General features: G+C 39.8%; 5 protein-coding genes and 1 long non-coding RNA gene across 7 annotated transcripts; 3 read left to right on the forward strand and 3 right to left on the reverse strand.

Moving 5' to 3' along the window:
- Positions 1–940: 940 nt before the first annotated feature.
- On the forward strand, positions 941–3884 carry LOC135640345 (uncharacterized). 2 transcript variants are annotated; one of them, XR_010497278.1, is made up of 4 exons: positions 941–1065; positions 1530–1607; positions 1774–1856; positions 3564–3884. It is a non-coding gene; the product is annotated as an uncharacterized LOC135640345 (long non-coding RNA). The 2 variants fall into 2 exon arrangements; XR_010497279.1 differs by lacking the exon at positions 1774–1856.
- Positions 3885–5288: 1404 nt separating this feature from the next.
- LOC135640667 (mitogen-activated protein kinase kinase kinase 17-like) lies at positions 5289–6746 on the reverse strand. The gene has a single exon (XM_065155350.1). The coding sequence runs from the start codon at positions 6630–6632 to the stop codon at positions 5304–5306; it is 1329 nt and encodes a 442-aa protein (XP_065011422.1). The 5' UTR covers positions 6633–6746; the 3' UTR covers positions 5289–5303.
- Positions 6747–9271: 2525 nt separating this feature from the next.
- LOC103988029 (putative pentatricopeptide repeat-containing protein At1g10330) lies at positions 9272–11043 on the reverse strand. Its single transcript, XM_009406522.3, has one exon. The coding sequence runs from the start codon at positions 10976–10978 to the stop codon at positions 9548–9550; it is 1431 nt and encodes a 476-aa protein (XP_009404797.2). The 5' UTR covers positions 10979–11043; the 3' UTR covers positions 9272–9547.
- Positions 11044–11715: 672 nt separating this feature from the next.
- On the reverse strand, positions 11716–12090 carry LOC135641347 (stigma-specific STIG1-like protein 3). Its single transcript, XM_065156707.1, has one exon. The coding sequence runs from the start codon at positions 12088–12090 to the stop codon at positions 11716–11718; it is 375 nt and encodes a 124-aa protein (XP_065012779.1).
- A 3444-nt stretch (positions 12091–15534) lies between these two features.
- LOC135640001 (pathogen-related protein-like) lies at positions 15535–16703 on the forward strand. Its single transcript, XM_065154073.1, has 4 exons — positions 15535–15755; positions 15828–15960; positions 16041–16342; positions 16428–16703. The coding sequence occupies exons 1-4, from the start codon at positions 15618–15620 to the stop codon at positions 16560–16562; spliced, it is 708 nt and encodes a 235-aa protein (XP_065010145.1). The 5' UTR covers positions 15535–15617; the 3' UTR covers positions 16563–16703.
- Positions 16704–17433: 730 nt separating this feature from the next.
- On the forward strand, positions 17434–18273 carry LOC135640302 (uncharacterized). The gene is made up of 3 exons (XM_065154610.1): positions 17434–17677; positions 17757–17942; positions 18028–18273. The coding sequence occupies exons 1-3, from the start codon at positions 17531–17533 to the stop codon at positions 18082–18084; spliced, it is 390 nt and encodes a 129-aa protein (XP_065010682.1). The 5' UTR covers positions 17434–17530; the 3' UTR covers positions 18085–18273.
- Positions 18274–22268: the final 3995 nt, after the last annotated feature.

Raw genomic sequence — 22268 nt, forward strand, 5'->3', positions numbered from 1 at the left:
GGTCTAAGCTTCGAGATAGACTTTCTACTTTCTGTGAGGTTAACTTGTTCAGGTGTCGGTCTTGCTCACGTCTTATATGTGGGATGAACAACAAAATATTGTATTTAAATATTCTTTTTGTTAATTTGATATTTCTTAAATAATAGATTGGGTGTAATGGGGATGAAGCATATTTGGAAATTTCAAGTGGTTTCGATCTTTCTTCTCGAACAAAAACTTCGGCTAAACCGTTAACCCATTTCGATTTCGATTTCAACTTCAACACATTTTTTTCCTTTTCTATTGGAGTTTAATAGCATATAACGAATGTTATGATGAACTTATATTGTAAAGGATAACAGCAGCATTGGATTCCTTCCTTTCCAATAGCAATATTTTTTTCTTCGGTCAAAATATTTTGACGTCACCAAATGCATAAAATAAGTAACACGCAACGTATTAAATATTAAGGTTGTTTTTATTTTAAAAAAAAGAAAATAATAGACAAAATTAAGGACATTATACCGAAAAAAATCTCTGCATCCATATTCGTTTTTACTTGAGATAATATTTTTTATTTAGATGAAAATATTGTTATATTTTTACTTAAATAACTTGATCATTGATACTATTTAAAAAATTCTTAGTTTTGATAATTAATTATCATAAAATTCTCAAAAAATAAAAACATAATAGTAATTATTTTAGAATCAGATAATTAATATTAAAATTTTATTTTGTAAAATTTTATGATAATTAATTATCGATTTTTTTAAATAACATATGTGATTAAATTATTTCGGTAAAGGATTGAGGATATTTTCGTCCAAAAAAAACTACCCTACGTAAAATTGATTTGAATTAAAAAACGAATGTGGGTCGTCGGTTGGAGCTTTTCGCGGTGAAATTGATTTGAATGAATGGTTGCGGTTAAAGTGAGGGGCCGGTGGACGGATAGATGGGCACACCTACATCTTCGTCGCTCCTTTTCCGAAGCCGAGTCTTCGCTCTCGTCCTCCTTGTGCTCCGGCTCTGTTGCGCGTCGCCGTGATCGAGAAGCCGACGTCGATGGACGTAATCGACCAGGTAATGATATCTCTGTGTGGCCGATTCTTCGTAGTTCCCCCGCGCTGCTTCTCTGTCGTTCCGCCACTCTATCCGGGAAGCGTTAGGGCTTCCAATTAATCATGCCATGCTGCATAATATCTTCGCGGGATTGCAATCGCGGAACCCTCATTAAGAATGCACGGCATGGGGTCGGTTGCTTTTGAGATTGGAAGGAAACTATGCTTGAGTTTGTATTTGTCGATAATTCGTCCGACACATTTCTTGGCTTGCATGCGAAGAAATTCAAGAACGGTATTGGCTTGCTTATTATTGTTTGGTTGATTGTGTCGCCAATTTCTGACGTTGATCAATAGCGTGAGTAATTTATCCATCTTATCTACCCATTGGACAAGTGCTCTTTGTAGACTGGGCTTCTATTTATCGATTTGCATCTTGAAATATTAGATGGTGGATTTACTCTGGTTGTTCATCACTTTGTGCAGGAGTTACACAGATTCAAGCAGATACAAGGATGATATCGATTAGAGTTTTTGAGCTCAACGCTTTGATCCATTTGGCTGGTAACAGTTTACTTCTGTTATTAAATTAAGTTATATCTATTCAGTATTATCTTATTCATAGATCATCTATCTATTCTGACTAATATCGACTGGTTTCTCCTGGAATATAATACTCTCTTTGTCCACTTACATCGATCTGAGGTTTGACAAAGACTATAATGTACAGGATGGTAGTGCTCTGTGAAAAGATCATGAAGTTGCACCTGGAGACCTGGCTGCAGTTGTTAGTTTTCTCATTTCTGGAGTCAGGTCAATTGAGCTACCATGAGTTTGCAAATAAACTTTTCATCAAATCTTTTGACACCTTTTAATCGGTATCTAAGCTATGCATCCATGCAAAGTTTCAATCGATACAAAGACTAGAATGTACAGGATGGTTTTTTTTTTCATAGGCTAATATATTTGGTAAAAGAAACTAATATATTAAAGTTTAAGCAATTTATTTTTTGATGCAGACCAAAATTACTATACAACACACAACAAAACAATCTCAAACTTCTCCAAAATGGCAGATGACCCTGATTTTCTTGTCAATGAATTGTTATTTTTCTTATATGATTTAGATAAAGAACGTTGAGAGGACCAAAAAATTTTGATAAGATATAAGATAAGAAGCTCATATAATCTAGGCTTAATAGCATCCCCGAGTCAGTAAATTATACAGATTTGGTATATGAATTGGTCCAGAGTATTTATAATTAATTATTAAATAATGTGAATTTTTTATCAATAATTATTAAATTCAGAAGTTGAGGTATATGGCTTAGTTTTGATTGTTACTTTCTTAAGGAAGCAACATTGAAGTGGGAAGATGAAGATTTTCCATAGGTTTCTTCTTTTTAAAGACAACACTCGGATGATATGGCAAATAAGGCAAGAAATTGGAGGTTGGGATATTTGAAGGAAGACTTTTGACCTCAGTTTTCTAGTTGTTAGTTTTAGAATTTGCAAGTTTCTTGATCTGGGGATATAGGGTGTGTAATCCTCTATTTCCCTTATCAGTTCTACACCCTTCCTGAGCAAAGATAGCCACATCTTGAATGTCAATTTAATCCACAGTATTTAATCCATTTCAAGGGGTCTGAAAAGTTGCTTTGATTTGTTAAATAACCAAAATAGCTCTAGCCAACAAACTTGTATGTGCCAGATCTTGATGATTGAGATCTAAAACATGAGGCATAATCACCATCTCTTCTATTTAAGTCTCTGATGTTTCTTCATAAATCTGCAAGTACATGGATGTGAGCTGGTCCATGGTGCACATGAAAAGACATACAGAGTTGATGATATCATTTCTACCGACCCACTATAATACTTTGTAACTCTGCAAATTTTACTCGTTGGTTTAGGTTATTGTGGAAACCTAGCATATTCCATTAGAAAGATAAAAAACCTTAAAATGCTAAATTACTTACACCGATGTCTCTTTATGAAAAGCTACTGCAAGGATCCCTATGGGATATTGCAAAGAGAATTAAATCCCTACAGACGAACCAAGTTGAATGGAGAGAAGAATCTGATAAGAGGTATCATCTAGAATCTTTATTTGCAAACTGTGCAGTTCTTATGGATGGTCACTGTACTTGATATTACTTAGTTCACATTGGTGGTTGGTTATTTGGTTTTCATTGTTTTGAAATTGTGTTATATTTTCCTCCACATTCAAAAAAGATATACTGATCCAAGATTTTAGAATGCAATTTCGATTACGAACCAGCTTCTGCAAGAATTAGGTGGATAAATTACAACCATATTTAATCTGCTCCGTAAATCACGTAGGAGTGAACCAAAGCCTGCAGGTCTCTGACTTGAAGACATAAAACCAAGTGATGTTGCTTTTTCCCTTGCTATTAATCTGATCTTATAACAACAGTCATTACAGTCGGGAAAAAAGATCAGAGTGGCAGTGTGCCAGCTGAATCGATCTCTCATGTTAGTGGCCTTCTTTTTTAACAGATTGATTATGGAGTTATTTGGAGGATTATGCCCAGTATGATGTTTATGCACTTCAAGATTCATCAGTAAGTATTGACCTCTAAATTATGTGAGCACGCTTTTTACTCTAGTCTACAAATTTCTGAAATTTGCATACTGTTCTTGCAATTATTTTTACTATTATGTTTGTACATTATATCTTGAATCATATGATGTATTAGTCTGTATGCTTGTTTTATTATGTTATTGGTGTAACATTACCTTGAAATTGATTTCTTACCTATATATTGTGTCGTAATATTAATACAAATTATTATAAAAAAAGAAAACATTTAGAATCAACATTTTGTTTCTATGTGGTGACCTATTTGAATTTCATGAGATCAGAAGTCTTTCCCCTCAGTCAATAATATGAGGTTTTTAATATTTTATTTGTAACAAAAATTTTAAATTACCCTAATTGGGTTGAATCAAATGATATAGTCAAATGATATCATTAGTGGATTTTCCTTATATATAAATTGTAACAAGAGCAATTAATATTGCCATCATTCATGATCTCATTTAAGATATATGTAACTAAGAAATTGTAATTAGCGATTAAAGATTAAAATTGAATAGAAAAATATAATTTAGGATTAACTATAAAATCAAGTTTATATTATAGAAATGCCTAGTAGTAGAAGGTGATTATTTAGAACTATAATATTCTTTTTTACTTTTATCAATTTTTTGTTTGGGACCAACCCAAGTCACAGATCATGTTTTTAGTTTGATAATCTCCTTTTGTTCTTGTCTATACATGTTCTTCTGAAAGGATATCATTAAGAATTTCTTTAAAAAAATATTATAAGTCGAGCTAGATAACTTGGAAGCTAAGTAATAATGGATATCACCATATTTTAAATATTGACTGAAACTGTTCGTTTTAGTCTGGATTCGAATGTTTTATAGTCAGATTGGCTTGTAAATTGTTGCAAATTAGCTAATCTAAAGACACTGAACTGCTTGTTAGAACAGGATAGGCAACAAAACATATCTTTAGGGCTTTAATTTAGTAAGACTTACTAAACGTAAAGCATGATTAAGATACTAGTTAGTAGAAATTTATGGTGGTTGCATTTGTTGTATCCTTCTTCTTTATGCAAATTGGTTTGTCAACTTAACATAATGGGTTGGGGTTGACATTGATCGTAAAGCTTAGAGCTTGAAAGAGACCCATTAGAAAAATATGGCTAGGCTGCCAGACTACGTCTTAGATATACTTGATTAATGCAGTTTCCTACTTTTGTGGCCTTTTCTTTTGTATATGCTGCGAATTACTGTGACAGCGGCAGGTGGCCATAGAACAGATTAGGAGCACCAACCACGCTTCTCTCCCATCTAACTTTCCCTCTAGTTTGTTATTGTTTGAGGTGTGGTAGGCTGCTCCTACTTTACTTGTTATTTTTTTTAAAGATAAGTAGTGTGGTAGGCTATTCCAACTTTATTTGCTAGTTTTTTTTAAGATAAATAATGAAAATAGTATTTGAATCCAGAACATTACGATGTTGCGATAAGATCTTTACCAGATAAATTAGTTAGCACATTCATAAGATGAAGGTAGATCATCGAGGAACTTAACTAAATTATGCTGTAATTTAAGTTAAAGAAAAGAATGAGGTGTGGATCTTGATCGCCTTCATCAGGGCCGCATTAGATGATCTAACCTAGAGGTTGGATCCAGTCTGTGGCCAACCTATCCTGTCCCGTGATTGAGAGTTAGAAGGAGAATATTAAAGAAAGCCAAAGATCAAATGCGCAGAGCCAAAAAGGCCAATTTGGGATGTCAATTCGGTCCTTGTGGATGACCAAATGGCAATTTCCATTAACTAAGTTGACCTCTCTTTTACACGTGAATACTTGGTTCTCGATTCCCTCTTCTACTCGAGCAATGCTCGTGTCATCAACATCGGCCATGACATGCTCGATGTCGATGCGATCAGTGCTGTAGATGAAATCGCTGCTGCTTGTGCCGCCGCTATCCCCTCTGTTTACTGATCGGTCGTCTTCGGTGATGGAACCCGTCGCCGGGAGGCTGTCCTCCCCGGCGTCGCTTCTCACCGTCACCCAACCGTCATTCCACGTCCAACTAGGAGCGCCGCCTCCGATCAAGCACTGCATCCTCTCGGATGGATCCTCCGATCGTTCTCCGACCGCCTCGTCGCCCTCGTCGGCGAGCGACTCCCAGAAGGCCTGATCGAGAGTGCTCCTGGGTGAAACGCGGTCGTAATTTGTGCCGGAGTCGGGTCGAGGGCACGCAAAGCAAGCGGCAACAAATGGGTGTCGGAGAAGTTGCTCCGCCGTCCACCGCTCCCGGGGATCCCTTCTCAAGCACCTGCTCAGGAAGTCCTTCCCCTCGGCGGAGATCCAGCTGGGGAACTCCGGTACGTCGGCGGAAAAGGCGATTCGGTGGAGGGCACTGACGGGGTCCGCCATGTGCGGCCATGGCGGCCGCCCCGTGGCCATCTCGATGGTTGTGCAGCCTAGGGCCCAGACGTCCGCCGGCGCGCTCTGCTCCTCCCCTCGCGCCACCTCCGGCGCCATGAACATGGGCGTGCCCCTCGGCTGATGGCGTTCTTCGTCACCATCAACCTTACGCGCGCACCCGAAATCGGCGATCTTCGCCCGCCCATCGGAGCAAATTAGAACGTTTTGGCTCTTCAGGTCGCAGTGGACGACGCCGTTGGAGTGGAGGTAAACCAGTCCGCTGAGGATGTCGTGAAGGTAGGACCGGATGGCGAGCTCGTCGAGCCGACCGCTCTGCCTCTTGATCTCATCGGATAGCGAGCCTCCGGGGGCGTACTCCATAAAGAGATTGTAGTGGAAACCAGCGCCGGGCGCGTGCGGGGGGGCGACATCGAACCCCAAGTAGGAGACGACGAAGGGGGAATCCAGCGCGGAGAGGAGCCTCTGCTCCCCGCGTAGGGAGCAAAGCTCCGAGGACTTGACCGCAAAGACCTGGCCGGAGGCCATCGAAGTGGCGAGGGAGACGGTAGCGGAGGCTCCGCGGCCGATGATCCGGCCACGGCGCCACTCACCAATCTCCATGGCTCAAGAGAAGGCGAATAGTCACCGAGGTGTTCGACGTGTGACCTCGTCTTGAGAAAGAACGGAACTCAGCGAGGACCTTCACATATATATATGTGGGTGGAAGTTTTCTGGGTTGGTTTCTGGCGTGCGCGCTTTGATTCTCTTCTTACTTGGGCGGCCACAGAAAGTCGCCGCTGGCCCAAGGCGGCCGTGCACGCGCCTGTTGAAGTCAATCAGTACATCGCTCCCTGACCACCTCCCAAACCGAGCAAAATAAATCTGCATGGAAAAGTAAAAGACACATGCTCCACGACATGCAGCAGAGCAGCTACCTTTCCAACACGCATGGCACGTGCAGCCAAAGCTGCTTGATGTGTTAAGTAGCTATTTCTCAATCCTATACTTATCTTCGTAGCGGTGATGCCAGTGCTGGCTTGAAGATAAAGGGTGGATATGCCGCCTATTAAAATTGTGTACAGAAGAGTGGAGTAAGTGGAGAGTGGTAGATGCTGTTAATTTATTCCCATATGTGAGCATATGCTTGATAGGTGATCTACCAAGACTTCAAGAGGTTGGCATTGCGTCTCGCAATTGTTGACGATTAGATTAGATAGATTCATGGCACCTAGCTATATTCTTGGATTGATCCATTAGGATTGGCTTTATTATGTACCGCCTTTAGGTGGCCCTGTTTGTATAGGTAGAGAAGTTCATCATGCACTTTGGAGTCTGATATGAGTGGGCACGGGAACTGTTGCAATGATGGGAGGGAGAAGTACTTTCTGGATGTCGAATTAATTGGACAAGTGAAACTTGAATGCGGACAGAAGAGATGGGAGGAAGAACGTTGGTATCTACAAGTAGCCGCCGGCTTATTCTTAATGGCCTTATGATTGGTCGTTATATCGAGTCATGTTGGTGTTACGTTCGAATCGAATTGGTGAACTACATTATGTGCAACCCAAAAGTTTAGGATCGGTATTAATTCAACTCAAAAGCTTAAGGTTATTGAATTATGAATAATTTTATTCTTTCAATTCTTACTAATATCATACTATCCTCTTAATTCCCCTTTTAATATTTTCTTAAGTTTGAAACTTTCTCATGAGAAATTCCAAGGGGTTTGTCAAAAGCTCGGAGTAGACCATATAAATGGCAATGGGGAATTTGGAAGGAGTCAAAACCATCTCATTGAACATGTCGTTTGTGACAACCGTTGAAGTCATCGCAATTTTTGTGATTTATTTAACATGCATGATCGTCAAAATCTTACTAATGGGGTAGACGGTGGGGAAGTAAGGCAGCAAATCAACAGAAAATTAATGTTGGCTAATAAATATACAAATCTTCGAATGAAACAGTTCGTTTTTATGAGTAATCAATCAGATGCAAATTCCATGTAGTATCTGTTTCGGTGAAGTAAAGAATTTAAGAAAGGCATGGGTGCGAATGATGGGGTCACACCAAACAAAACGCACGTTGCCGGCGGAATTAAACGGTCAAACTCGTTGCTCACGTGGTGGGAGATCGAGGTCGATGTTGGAGCTCGTCGCAGGTGCTCTGAATTCAACCCACCAAATAAAAGAGCGGTCAAAGCCTGGAGTACGAGGCATTGGATTTGACTGGGTTCGTTGTTGTTCTTGGTGTGATGCGACTCCACCGGCTCGGATTTTGACCACTGCTGGTTGCGAAATTGAACGTGGGGATTGACCCAAAGTACGACTCAGCGTCCCGTCAGGTAATGTAGTCTCGTGATGTAGGGTGTTCCATTTGTCGTTGTTCTTTTTCCAAATAAAAATTAAAATTATAAAAATGATCCCAGTACGTAAGGTTTTTACAAAAATAAGATTCGAGGATGCTCGATATGCACAGTTAATTACATATTATTTTTTATAATTAATTATTCTTAATATTTCGAATCGTATATTTTTAAAAATTATATTAAGATTTTTATACTTAGTAAAACATTGAGATTCTTATGTAGGATTAAAAAAGAATTTTATAAGATTAAAAAAATAGAAAAATTAAATTAAATATTTCACTTTTATAAGTATAGATATCTTAATGTAACTTTTGAAGGTATAAATAATGAGAAGCTAAAGATAACTAATTACATAAATAATCTATAATTAATCCTGAACAAAACTATGTTCATAGATAAACATACCATCATTGAGAACCAATCTAATAAATTTGCTCCTACATCTTATCCATTTCATTAGGTGTCCTCTAAAATAATTCAGATATATATATATATATATTTGAGGGTTTAAAACTTAATTCGATATAATTTCATGATGTATAAAATATACTTATTAAAAGTTATTATTTAAAATATTTTTAAAAATATTAACTAACTGAGAAAGATTTCGATAAATGATTGAAAGGTGTTCGAATTCATCTTTCATCATTTATCCTTAAAGTTTTTTCATAACATAAGACATTAACCCAATGCCCATTGAAGGCAACAACATCTGATCTCTAAAAACAATTTTTAGGATGACAAATATGCTAAGATTGATGCATTCATATCATTTAAGTTGACATCTGTCAGTTAATTCCCCTAAATTAATTGAGATGTACAAAGTGAAAAGTGACCTAATGATATCGACATGCAGAACATGTTCGTCCACCTCATATACCTATGTGGCCCTTCGTCATCATAATCTGATTTGATGAGATAATTAATGTATTAATTACTCTAAAATACATAATTAATTTGTCTACGCGATCATCTAACAACGAGGTTTTGCTTCGAACGCAAAAGGCTAAATGATGTGCTTAAGCTCGTAAACGAAACCAGCATGCACGTACCATAACCAAACACTGGCATCAAAGACTAAATGTGCTATAAGTTGGATGTTCCGGTGGTGTGTGTTGCTGCTCCTTGGTCTGTCTCTTCAAGTATTCTCTAATGGTCGATGATGCTATCTTCAAACGCAGTCGCCGGAGACTATCCAACTGTACCCTGTGGGCTTCTTTATCCCTGAGTTCTGCAGCGCTTTCTTCATTCCAGCAGCATCGTCCCATCGTCCGGCCCCTGCGTATATGTTCCTCAGAACCATGTAGAGGCCGGCAGGCCAAGGCTGAAGCTCAATCAACTGCTTCCCTACACCATCTCCAAGCTGCACGTTCTCATGGACTTTGCAAGCCCCCAGAAGAGCACCCCAAACCGAGGCGTCGGCTTCGAAAGGCATCCTCCTAATGAATTCCATCGCCTCCTTCAAGAAGCCAGCCCTTCCCAGGAGGTCGACGACGCACCCGTAGTGCTCCATCAGCGGCACCACCCCGAATTCGGTGGACATCGACTCAAACCACCTCAGACCCTGGTCTACAAGCTTTTGCATAGCGCAGGCTGTCAACACGGCCACGAACGTCACGTGGTTCGGCCGCAGCCCTGAGGCTGTCATTGCATCAAACAGTTGTAGGGCACTGACCGCCCTCCCGTTCCGGGCTAACGCCGAGATCATCGCATTCCAAGTGCACACTTCCTTCTCCCTGGTTGCTTGGAAGACATCTGTGCAATAATCCAAGTGACCGTGCTTGCTGTACATGTCGATCAATGCGGTCCCTACGAATCCCGTCAACGGTGCTTCGTTCCGCACGATGAATCCATGAATCTCCAAGCCTCTAAACAGAGCTCTGTGGTGATCCAAATTAGCACATGCGGAGAGGACGCTAACCAACATGGCTTCGTTGGGTATCAAGGGCACGTCCTTCTGTATGATCCATCTCCTGAAGAGGTCGATTGCCTCATGGAACTCGCCGTTTCTAGCGTACCCATTGATGAGGCTCGTCCAGGAGATGACATTCCCGTCGACCATGCTTTCAAAGAGCGCGATGGCAGACCCGAGATCTCCGTGGACGCAGAGCGCGTGGAGCATCGAGTTGCGGGAGGCCAAGTCCGGTTGAGGCAATTCGTCGAACGTCTTCCGAGCGGAACCGAGATCGCCGACTCGCGCGTAGAAATCGACGAGGGAGCAGTTGGTGAAGTCGTCGAGGAGGAGGCCTCGGCGGACGGCTTGCGCGTGAATGGCACGGCCGGAGGAGGGGGAGGAAGCGGCGTCACCGGCTTCGGCGGCGGCTTTGAGGAGAGAGGGGAAAGTGTGGCGGTTGGGCCGGACGCCATGGGCGAGCATCTGGGCGAAGAGCCGGAGAGAGGTATCGGGCCGGTCTCGGTGGCGTAGGCAAGCCCGTATTAGGCAGTTGTAGAAGAAGATGGCGCTGCTTCCCTGCCGTATGGGAAGGAGGCCGCGCGGTGGGGAAGCGAGGTGGAAGCCAGTGGTGATGAGAACGGCGTGGATTTGGTGCAGCCTCTGCGGGTGGCTGTGCAAGTTTTGAAGCAACAACTCGAAGCATGGCATGCAGCGACGACCAACCCACCGGCTTCTAACTCGCCAAGGAGACGAAATCGTGGCCGGTACGGAATATTCTAGATCTTTATATCACTTTTTTTTTTCCTTCATACCTGAAATATCTTATCCACCTATTGTTTTCCTCTTTTTCTTCTTTTTCCTATGGATCGATCCTTAAGATTAACTGTTCCAATTGCAATATTTTTATATTATACTATAATATTTTTAGTAATACTTTAAAAATACTATTAATAAAATTAAAAAAAATACTATATTTGTTTTACTAGTATTACTAAAAATATATCAGCATAGTATCAAAATGTAATGTAAAATTTATATAAAAATATTATAACATAGTCTAAAAATATTATAATTAAATATTTTCATCCTACAAATAGATCGATCCGAAAAGGAATCAAAAGGATATTCTATGGATTAGATAAAAAAAATATACTGAATTAGAGTTCTTTTTTCAAAAATTCGCCCATATTTTTTCATAATTTTTAATTACTTTATTTTGTCTATTTGATGTCATCAAATAGATAAATTCAAAAAAAATTAAAAATTCCATTAATTATCATTAATAAAATATTAAAAATGAGATTATATGTGATGACATAATAACCCTTCATTTTCATTTAATTATATGGAGCTCAACGAGCAGCGCTAATTACATGGACGCATTTATTGGCATTGGAACCAATAGATTAAGAGTCTAATCTGCCTGAGATTAAGAGTGGTGTGACTTAAGCGTAGTCACACAGCCCATATAAGCAGGTCTTGTTGCACCGGTTGAAGCAGCTCCCGCAGTGCTTCTTGTCGACGGCCAAGTTGACGCACTTGCCGCCGCAGCACGCCTGCGTGAACTTACACAGCCTGCCGCACTCGCCGCAGTTGAAGCGGTCGCTGCCCGTGTCGACGCACTGGTCGCCGCAGCAGCGCTGCCCCGGGCTCCCGGCGCTGTAACAGGCCGAAGGATCGATGCTACACTTCTTCTTGCCGTTCGCGTCCGTCGCCGCCAGGAATCGGCTCTTCCGGCCTCCGCCTATGTCTCCAATGGCTGTCGGAGCGAGAGCTACGGTTATGGCTATCGCCACGAGGATGACGGTGGCTTGCTTCATGGCAGGAAGACGCTACTATCGCAGTGTAGAAAGTTAGGGTTAGAGAGGGGGGAGGGGGAATACAGGGAATTATAAGAGAGGAGATAAGGGCGGGGGAAGTCAGATCTCTGTATCTGGATGAGTTGCAGTGCAGAAAGCTTAGAGAACATTGAAAGCAAAGGAAGGAGAGTCGTACTAAAGGGTGGGTTTCCACAGCAAGCTACGTAGCCGCAGCCAAGCGGCTCATATTTACACAAGCACATATATAACCTCTTCTCTCCGTGGTGGTGATGAGTGAAGAGTGTGGTTGCAGGCATTGTGTTCTCGTGCAATGCAAGGTTAAGGGTAAGACAATAGCTTGTGTTACACACGCAGACAAGATCTGAGAGTTGCGTTTAGTTCTTGTTATTAGAAATAATTAAGATCCTCATTATTGTTTTTTCTTATAAGAAGACTTGATATAATCCACATTTTGTTGCATATAGACAAATAATGCGTAGGTGATGAAAATTGGAGGACAGTAGTAGTAAGTAATAAAAAAATAAAAATAATGGCAAATGATAATTAGCCATGACTTTTAATGCTGGAGTTATGTGTCTTTAAATAAATTAGCAGTTTTTTTTACAGGAAGAAAAAGTCATTAGAAGATAATCAAGATTTTCAGACATAACATGTTAGATTATATAATTTATTTAATTAGATAAGATATATTATATATTTGATTGAATTTTTATTATAGCTATCGATAACAATAAGAAAGACTAATAGTAATGAGATGTTGACCCGAAGGATTCTCTTGATTATTTATTTTAGATCCTTTGCTATCACTTATAAATATACAAAACCTCCTACATACTAAATATGTGATATGACATTATATTATACATCGAGAGATTATAGATCTTTATCGCTTATAATGGTCGAGGAGAAGAGAAGTCAAGTATAGTTCTCCTTGTAGATCAACATAGCTGTTTCTTTTGGATCAGACGATAGTGCATTTGTAGATCATATAAAGATTTTCTGAATAGCATCAAAACGTATAGAATCATAATATTTGATCTATCATTATTTGATTTCAGTTTATAGTATTAAGATTTTATGTATAATAGCATAATTATAATTTTTTATACTTACAATTGGTATTAGTGTTTTGAAATTGAATACCATAAATCATTAAAGTATGTCATATCTATTTTTTGTTTACATATGTTTGCTTACACTCTTCGCTTGCGAAAGTGTTATCTAATTTTGATTGTACGATGATTGAACAAATTGTTTGTGTTGTTGATCTACATTTTTTATCTTGTACATCATGTCATCTACTTGCGAGCTATGTAAGATTTCTCATGTTTGATCAACGAACTATCATTGACAGCTTATTATTGGCAATAGCATTATTAAGGGTGGTATCCTCCGATGGTTGTCGGCCTAATCAGAGGCAATGATTGCATATAAGTGTTGATGTACACAGCGGAAGCGTGATGGGGTACGTAGCCAATGATGGTCGCATGCATGATTGCAGCAACCTGTGTGCAATTGCCTTACAGCAATGGACCTTCCTTGGTCACAAGCAACTACAAGTATCATTTACTGTGGATGCAATGCTACCTTTGATCGATGGTTGCAGTTAAGCCACTGCGATGGCATTTGTTGGCTACGATAGGAGATGATTGGACGTTGAAGCCACAGTTCCCAACGAATGTGCGATAGATACGTGAGCACAATCGCACATCACAATATCTATAGGGGTGGTTGATGCATGTGCACAGCTACGTAGTGGGACGATGGTTGACAATGCTCGGTCATTGGCTCATGGTCACAGAGGTGTTCTGTTGATAAGGAACTCATGCATACTGAGAACAGCCATGTGTGGGCGTGACAACATGGCGCATCGACTAGTGAGGTCTTGGTCAGTCACATAAACAGTCATGCAAGTGCAATGGTAGTAGGCAAGGCACAAGTGGCAGACAACCACGTACCATGGCATCTGAATGCCTCTCATTTGTCGTGGTCGATAAGAGAAAATAAAATAAAATAAAAATTAAGGGTTTCTTCATTTATATTATAGTTTTGTTCTTATAAATCCTTTAATTATAGTCTTTAGAGACAATTCGATAGAAATTATATATTTTCATTATATATCCCAATAAATTTATAGTTTTACCTTTTAGAAATTATATATTTATGACTTATTTTTAATCATACTTGATCGTAACTGCATTTTGATTACTTGATTGAATTTAGATTCGGTCAATCATAATTTGATCAAATTTGAAGAATATCATATTTTGATTATTTTTTTTTGTTTTGATCAATTTTAATTTTGATTGATCTAATTGGGTTGATGTTTAGCTTAATTTTAGGCCTACCCAATTAAATAGGGTTCACTAATCTAATTATACATATATATATATGTATATATATGTATATATGTATATATATGTATATATATATATACATATATATATATATATATACATATATATATATACATATATACATATATACATATATATATATATATATATATATGTATATATATATATATATACATATATATATATATATATACATGTATATATATATATACATGTATATATATATACATACATATATATATATATATACATATATATATATATATATATATATATATATACATACATATATATATATATATACATATATATATATATATTATAGAGATGAAAAGAGAATTAGGAGATTAATCTTACATTGATAAAATTGGATTGGCTCGCATATTTATAAGTTTAAAATTTTGAATTAGATCGATAGCAGATCTAATGTATGTTATCCCTAATCGATTTGATTTAAACTCATCCTACTGTTTTTTTGGTTCAAAGAAGAAAACATCTAGAACTTAGATTGCGTGTTTTTGGCTTGTCGGCAAATTCAACTTTGGTCTTAGTTCATAGATTCATTCGTGCACGTAATTACCTCGACAAGTCCACTTTGTGAGGATCTAAGGGGATCGAGTGTTAGCATTCATGCATTCCCCGACATAGGTTAGCTTTCGAGACATTTGATGGGACCTCAATTTGAATGGAGAAGATAATAGGATGATCCAGTAATCGTTCCAGAGCATAGATGAAACCAACGAGTTACACCATGCCACTCGATCTACCAATCGCAAGATCACAAAATGAACGTCCATTAATTAATTATTTTTGAATGGTTCCATATCGTAGATCGAGTCAGCTTCTCGTGCATCTTACTATGGATTTGTTTATCTTAGAATCACATGGTGAATGAGTGGAAGATGACGAGCACAGTTCTCGTCTCAGAATGATCCAAAGTTGTTAGGTTGAGAAGTTTGTCACACTTGTCGTCTTTCGAATCTATTGGCTCCTATTTGTCACATGGAATAGCTGGATCTTGCCGAGCAACTTCCTTGAGCTACGACTGGGGTGTTCGATCTAACAACGGAACCTGTCTTACTCATACTGACGCAATACTCATCCAAACCTTGGATTGCGACTATAAATGTCCTGGATGCTGGCCAATCCTGATGCACAGATCGGATAACAATGGCGAGTTCAGCTGAACAAGGAGACAAGTACCGGGATTTCATGTATGGCGAGGGTGAAAAGGACACCGTGTGGAGGTTCGGAGCTCCTCCGAACTATGATGTCGTCAACAAGCTTTTCGAAGAAGGTCGAACGCAGGTAAAACCATCGCCTCTTTCTTCGCCTGCTCTTGCCTTAGACCTCTCATCTCTGGGGATGGATACGTGGTAGGTGTGGCCGGTGGGTTCGCTGGAAGAGAGGGTGCAGCGGCTGGTGAAGACATGGGAAATGGAGTTGGTCCACAAGGTGCGGCCGGAGGACTACAAGTCCATCAATCCACAGAAGTTTCGGCTCAGCCTTAATGGTGATTCTTCACTCCGCCAGTAGCTGAAGTGACTACTTTGATCCGAACAAAGCATGTGAAGTAGTGTTAATTGCATGCAGGAAAGGAAGGACTCACTGTACAACAAATCCGGGACATGGGAGGAAGCTACAACGCCTTCCTGCAGACCAGCCTGCCTCCAGAGCTTCGGATCTACGACCCGTCGGTGGAGACGGCGGAGTCGTCTGGGAAGGAGTTCGCCACCACGTTTCCTCGTGGCTTCGCTGTGGAGATCCTCCAAGTCCTCAGCGGCCCGCCTGTAATCGTGTACAAGTTCCGCCACTGGGGCTACATGGAAGGCCCGTTCCACGGCCACGCCCCCACCGGCGAGGTGGTCCAGTTCATTGGAACCGGAATCTTTCACGTAATCTCTCTCTCTCTCTCTCTCTGCTGCTTCAATGCTTTCTGTGGTCTACTGTTTGAAGATGCTGACTGTTACTGTTCGGTAGGTGGATGACGGGATGAGGGTGGAGAAGGTGGAGTTCTTCTACGAGCGTGGAGACTTTCTTGCCGGCTTCCTGAAAGGTGGGCCACTGGAGAGCATCTTAGCCTCTGGTTCGCGCTGCCCTATCATGAACGCATAGTGGGACGGGCGACAAAGACCGAAACAAGCTTGTTGTTCTGAACCAGCAAGTCTTTAATGTTGCTTTTGCGTGTCAATAATTGCATTGGTCGTTTAACATCAGCTGTTTCGATCTTAAATAAAATTCAACGCTGTTATCCAACTGCTTTGTGGCCTTTCTTGATATCAAGATTCTCAATATCTTCCCCCCTTCCCGAATAGTCAAACTTTGTGCGTTAAACTTTATCAGCTGTGGCGTGTGTTCACCCGAGGACGAGTCTCATTTCCATCTTGATGTGTTGGTAAGTTGAAAGTGACCTGATGATGTTTGACTATATGCCAAGGAGACCGGTCCAAGCAAGATTGATCACTACCCAAAGCTTTTGGACTCTCCTCGTGTGGCAAACGACTTTTCCTGAACGCATTTTAAGATATTATTTGTGCACATACTCCGAGAACAGAGAAGATACTTCAATACTAAATATTCTAATTTATCGATCTTTCTTTCCCTTTGTCTCATCTCTTCTCTTAATTATCTAAAAATAATTCATGACAAATTTAAAATTCTAATTTTAATTATAATATTTTTTTATCTTAACTAAGTCTCATAAACTAAAATTTTATCTAATTATATATTTTTATTTAATATTCTAATATATATATATATAATTTATGTGTACGGAGGAAGAAGATAAACCATTATTGTTGGCCTCGGGGCGCGGGAAAAGAGCGGGTCTTTTTTGGGGTGGCGATGGGCAAGTTTCGTAGGCTGAGGGCAGGCCACATGTACCCCTAATAAAGAAGGCCATGGCGCTTCTCCCCTTGTCCTCGTCCTTGCGATAATGACCCCTCCTTCCACCATTACTGCACCCATTGCTACAGACGCTGGTTCTTCATATATGCACCAAACCCCTTCGCATTTCCTTCACCACCGCACAGTGGCTTTAGTGCATGGTTGATGTTTGTGGTTCGTTCCGGTTGTAGGGCACGATGAAGAGGCATCCACTTCCGTCTTTCGGATACTGGGATTACTGTGACGAGCTCCTTTCCGCCCATTACTTCGAGTCAGCAGTGCAGGCTGGAGTGATCCGAGGCCATTATTTTGGCGAAGATGGCGATCTCTTTTACCACAGAAAGGTCATCATTACTACTGATCTCATCCTCTAATCCGGAAACCTTCAACAACATCTCATGACTTACATCTATCTTGCTGTAGGTGATCAAAAAGGTCGGTAATGCAGGAGGAGAGAAGCAGCAGCATGGCAAAGAGCAGCAGAGGAAGCAAGTCAAGGTCAGTGACATGAAGCTCCAAACCACCCCAAGGAGGCCTCGAGCTCTCAAGGCTGTGGATGAAGACCTGTACAAGATCCCACCTGAGCTCCTCTACCAAAAGCCCAAGCGGGTATCTCCTGCTCCTGTTCTTCCACTTATACCAGCATCGATACAACCACAGTTCAATTTTTGGGTGTTGATGTGATCGTTTACAGAAGCGGTCGTTAAGGAAGCTGTGGTCGGGATGTATGGGAATCAACAGCGTTGCCTGAGAGGATGCAACGGTGATGGAGTGAGGAGGAGGACTGCACTGCATGCAGAAGCTTTAGCGTCAACAGGGGGTCTATTTTTGTACTTATTGCAGCTGCTGCTGTTGTCTATCGATGTGATGTGATATAACGTTGGAACAGTGAGTTGGTCAGAAGTGAATGGAAGCATTTAAATATGTTTTGGTGGTGTTATATGGTTGAACTCAATGGAAGATCATAGACTAGCTGTATAGTGTTAGCCATTATCAAGTAACAACGGGAGATCCAAATGCATATCAATGAATACAGCACTGCAATTTCCACAATGTTTGTTGAAAGATCCAAAAACTTTTGAGAAATGATGCTTACAATTAATATTATAATTTGACATATTTATAAGAGATAAATTTAGAGGATAGGATAGACTTTTTTCTCTTATGAGCACAATAACAAATAAATTTTAAAAAGAATATTTTTTTATAAAAAATATTTTATTAATATAATATGTCTAATAGACTCCTTTGTCATCTTCGAAGGCCAATATGACATCTTCTATTTCATATGTCGAGTTTCGATTAATTAAAAATAATAATTATATCATTAATTAAAAAATTATTTTTATTTATCAAATAATCAATACATATTTTAGTAGAGAAAATAAAAAATAAACAAATCATTATCATTCACAATCAACAAAAACTTCAAACGACGTATCAGACTTGATAGATATTTCTACCCAATACTCACACGCCCCTCAATACTTGTAGCATCATCAACATGGCACCTGGAATCCTTTCTCCCGTTCTCTCTGCCATCAAGTTCTCATCATTTTGAGACCTGCAAAGCTGCCAAGGAGTCAGTTTTCCATCAGCACTATCTGCATAAGAAAAGCTGGCTTACTGTGTCTCCCTGAAAGGCTGTCTCTGTCGTACCTCTTTTGGTTCCAACTCACCATATTCTCTATCCAGCTTAAGATTTGGACATGGTGAAAAGGCTGGTGATCGGATAAGTAATGGTGATGGCAAGGACCTACTTTATCTTAGTAGTTAAAGTTGGGGTGCTTCGTGTCCATGGAACTTGCTTGATGCTGCTGATAGATGAGGACAGTAACATAATGTTGGAGCATTGCTAAAGGTGTCAGTGATATCGATGAGGTTTTGTTGGGTGAGAGAGAGGAGAATTTAAAAAAAAAAAAATATATATATATATATATATATATATATATATATATATATATATATATATAATCAAAATATATAAAATGTCGATGTAAAATTTAACTTAATTTTATAACTTTTGTCTATATTTATGAAGAAAATTAAATTTTTTATCATGTACGATCGATTACAATACTAATCCTCGGATATACTCTTTTATATAAATTTTAAAAATCTAAAAATATCCAAAGTATTTTTTATATTTTATTTTTTAATAATCAAAATCTAGATATACATACAATATTTATAAAATAATCAAGCCATAATTGTTAAGATTTACTTGAGAATTTTTTTATAAAATTGTTTATACGATTGGGATATTGATTTTAAATTTTTTTAAATATTTATCAGTCCGAGCAAATTTAAGTCACATATAGAGATGTGGTTGAGCCTCTTTCCGGGACGTGGCATCCTATATTGGCTTTGACAAGGCTATTACTAATAACAGTGATAACAACAAATTGTGTTAAAATGAACTCTATGGCACTAATTTCAAGATAAATGCAGCTAGTATTTTATCATACAATCGTAAACTTTATTTTTTAGATTTCATATATTTGTTATTGTGTTGTGTATTCCACGTCAAGCTTGGGGGACTCGAGAAGTAGTACAGAGTAATCATGCAAACATTAAAAAAAAAAATATTGCCATCTTCTAACACCATAGTATAAGTTTGATATTTTTAAGATGAAAGATTTGGATATAAGCTCGTGAGGAATTTATTCACTTTGGATACTCGGTGTATTCATCGTTGTTTTACCTTTTCGAAGCTTGTGAGCTTTAAAAAAATATCTATGAGAGTAGCTTGTGAGCTTTAAAAAAATGTCTATGAAAGTAAGAAATCTAACGGACTTATGAGCCCTTAGTTTTCTTATTCCTTAACCAATGTGAGACTAAATAATCTTATCAGTGCTCCCCTTTTCGCTCCGGGAACCAAGAGCTCATGGTCATCCATCTAATGCCAAAAATATTTTACAGTTTTATGCCATGACCGAAGGGTCAATACGACTTGGCCCCATCCAAATGTACAAAGTCGTCCACATGCATCTTCGGGAAAAAGGAAGTCGAGAAGATGAGGTCACCCATGGATCAAGTCTCCAGCTTCTTTATGTTGACTTTAGGATTGTCCCTTAGAGTGACTCGATCGACCTCATCTCTTAAGGGTTCTTGCAAAACATATCAATGTCAAGAAGGAGATTCTTGACTCGACCCCTTCGATAGTTAAATTAGCAAGTGGTTTATAGTGTAAAAGTTCAACCCTCTCGTTCTGGGTTGAGGTTCAGAATATATACATACGGAGGTGGTTTGGAAGTACGTGGGTTGTTAATGCCTGCCATCATTCTCATTTGGCACGATCAAATGAGTTGGTGACCTGTATGCTCCTAACAGCACAGGTCGACCCGTCCTAAGCTTCGTTGTGCGATGTCGACCCATACGGTTCCGAACAATACCGAGTCAATCACACGTGATTTGCTTCATTCCTTATGGGACATATGTTGGGTCATCCCACATCAAATCCTCAATGGCTACCAATTATCGCTCCATGATTAGCTCATGTCATTTCCACCAAGATTACGACCACAACATTGAGTGTTGGGATTTAAAGTATCAGATCGAAGGACTTACTCGGAGGGGGCACCTAGGGCGATAACTCTATAAGCCCCGGGAGCCCTCCCCGTGCCCTCATGGTCCCATCGAGAAGTAGATAGATGTAATTGTTGGAGAGCCATCCTCGGGGGGAGACACCGCATTTGAGCGAAAAGCTTATGCCCAAGCCACGATGGAGCATGTGCTAGAGTCATGTACCTTGGGAGAAAGAAAAAGGCTCACCACGACGAAGATGTGCTAGAGTTATACATTTCATGAGGAAGAAGGCCCGCCATGGTGGAGCATGTGCATGAATCGTGTGATCGGGAAAAAGAAGAAGACTCACCATAGCAGAGAATGTGCTAGAGTCATACATTTCAAGAGGAAGAAGAAGGCCTACCATGATGAAGCATGTGCCCAAGTCGTGTACCTCGGGAGAAAGAAAAAGGCTCACCATGGTAGAGCATGTGCTTGAGTCAAACATTCTAAAAGGAAAAAGAAGGCCCATTACGATGGAGCATGTGCCTGAGTCGCATAATTGAAAAAAAGAAGCTCACCATGCTGGTGCATGTGCCGGAGTCATACATTTCAAGAGAAAGAAGAAGACCTACTATGATGGAGCATATTCCTAAGTCACATATCTTAGGAGAAAGAAGAAGACCCACTATGGTGGAGCATGTGCCCAAGTCATGTACCTCGAGAGAAAGATGAAGGCCTGCCATGACAAAATATGTGCTTGAGTCGACACATTACGGGAGGAAGAAGAAGGCCTGTCATGGCAGAGCATGTGCTTGAGTCATGTATCTCAAGAAAAAGAAGAATGCCCATCACGACGGAGCATGTGCCTAAGTTGTGTACCTCAGGAAAAAAAAGAAAGCTCACCATGATAGAGTATGTGCTCAAGTCATATATCTTGGGAAAAATAAAAAGGCCCTCGACGACAGAGCTAGCAAAAGATGTGCTTGAGTCATGTAGCTCGAAAAAAGAAGAATGCTCATCACAACGAGGGGCTAGAAAAAATTATGCCCAGGAAATATGGATCGAAAAAAGATGTCTCACCACGATAAAACCAAAAGAGGACACCTCGAGATGCGTAGGTCAGGAAAAGATAGCCCAAGAAAGCCATGTAAGGAAGGTGGAGTTCGAAATGCAAGGACCACGAGCGATGGACTCACATATGCAAATATGGGGCACTACCCAATGGGGCCTAACTCTAGCAATTCGCCTCGAAGGGCATCACATGGGTAACTGAGAAGCAAGGTCCCCGACTAATGAAAATGCTTGATGACATACCTCAGGCCCCTCTGTGAGGCCCCTCAAGTACACATTTAGGCGGGGACGAATGATAGTGGATACTCCTGCACTAGCGAAGCGACAGTTGGTAGCCATCAAGGATTTGACATG

This window comes from Musa acuminata, chromosome BXJ3-6, assembly GCF_036884655.1.
Source record: "Musa acuminata AAA Group cultivar baxijiao chromosome BXJ3-6, Cavendish_Baxijiao_AAA, whole genome shotgun sequence".
NCBI lineage: Eukaryota > Viridiplantae > Streptophyta > Magnoliopsida > Zingiberales > Musaceae > Musa > Musa acuminata.

What these genes read in the sequence shown, in the direction of transcription:
- LOC135640667 (XM_065155350.1), bottom strand. Translation starts at nt 6,632, where the DNA reads ATGGAGATTGGTGAGTGGCGCCGTGGCCGGATCATCGGCCGCGGAGCC.
- LOC103988029 (XM_009406522.3), bottom strand. Translation starts at nt 10,978, where the DNA reads ATGCCATGCTTCGAGTTGTTGCTTCAAAACTTGCACAGCCACCCGCAG.
- LOC135641347 (XM_065156707.1), bottom strand. Translation starts at nt 12,090, where the DNA reads ATGAAGCAAGCCACCGTCATCCTCGTGGCGATAGCCATAACCGTAGCT.
- LOC135640001 (XM_065154073.1), top strand. Translation starts at nt 15,618, where the DNA reads ATGGCGAGTTCAGCTGAACAAGGAGACAAGTACCGGGATTTCATGTAT. An exon ending in TCGAAGAAGGTCGAACGCAG is followed by an intron (nt 15,756 to 15,827) that starts GTAAAACCATCG and finishes GATACGTGGTAG; the next exon opens with GTGTGGCCGGTGGGTTCGCT. An exon ending in TTGGAACCGGAATCTTTCAC is followed by an intron (nt 16,343 to 16,427) that starts GTAATCTCTCTC and finishes ACTGTTCGGTAG; the next exon opens with GTGGATGACGGGATGAGGGT.
- LOC135640302 (XM_065154610.1), top strand. Translation starts at nt 17,531, where the DNA reads ATGAAGAGGCATCCACTTCCGTCTTTCGGATACTGGGATTACTGTGAC. An exon ending in ATCTCTTTTACCACAGAAAG is followed by an intron (nt 17,678 to 17,756) that starts GTCATCATTACT and finishes ATCTTGCTGTAG; the next exon opens with GTGATCAAAAAGGTCGGTAA. An exon ending in TCTACCAAAAGCCCAAGCGG is followed by an intron (nt 17,943 to 18,027) that starts GTATCTCCTGCT and finishes GATCGTTTACAG; the next exon opens with AAGCGGTCGTTAAGGAAGCT.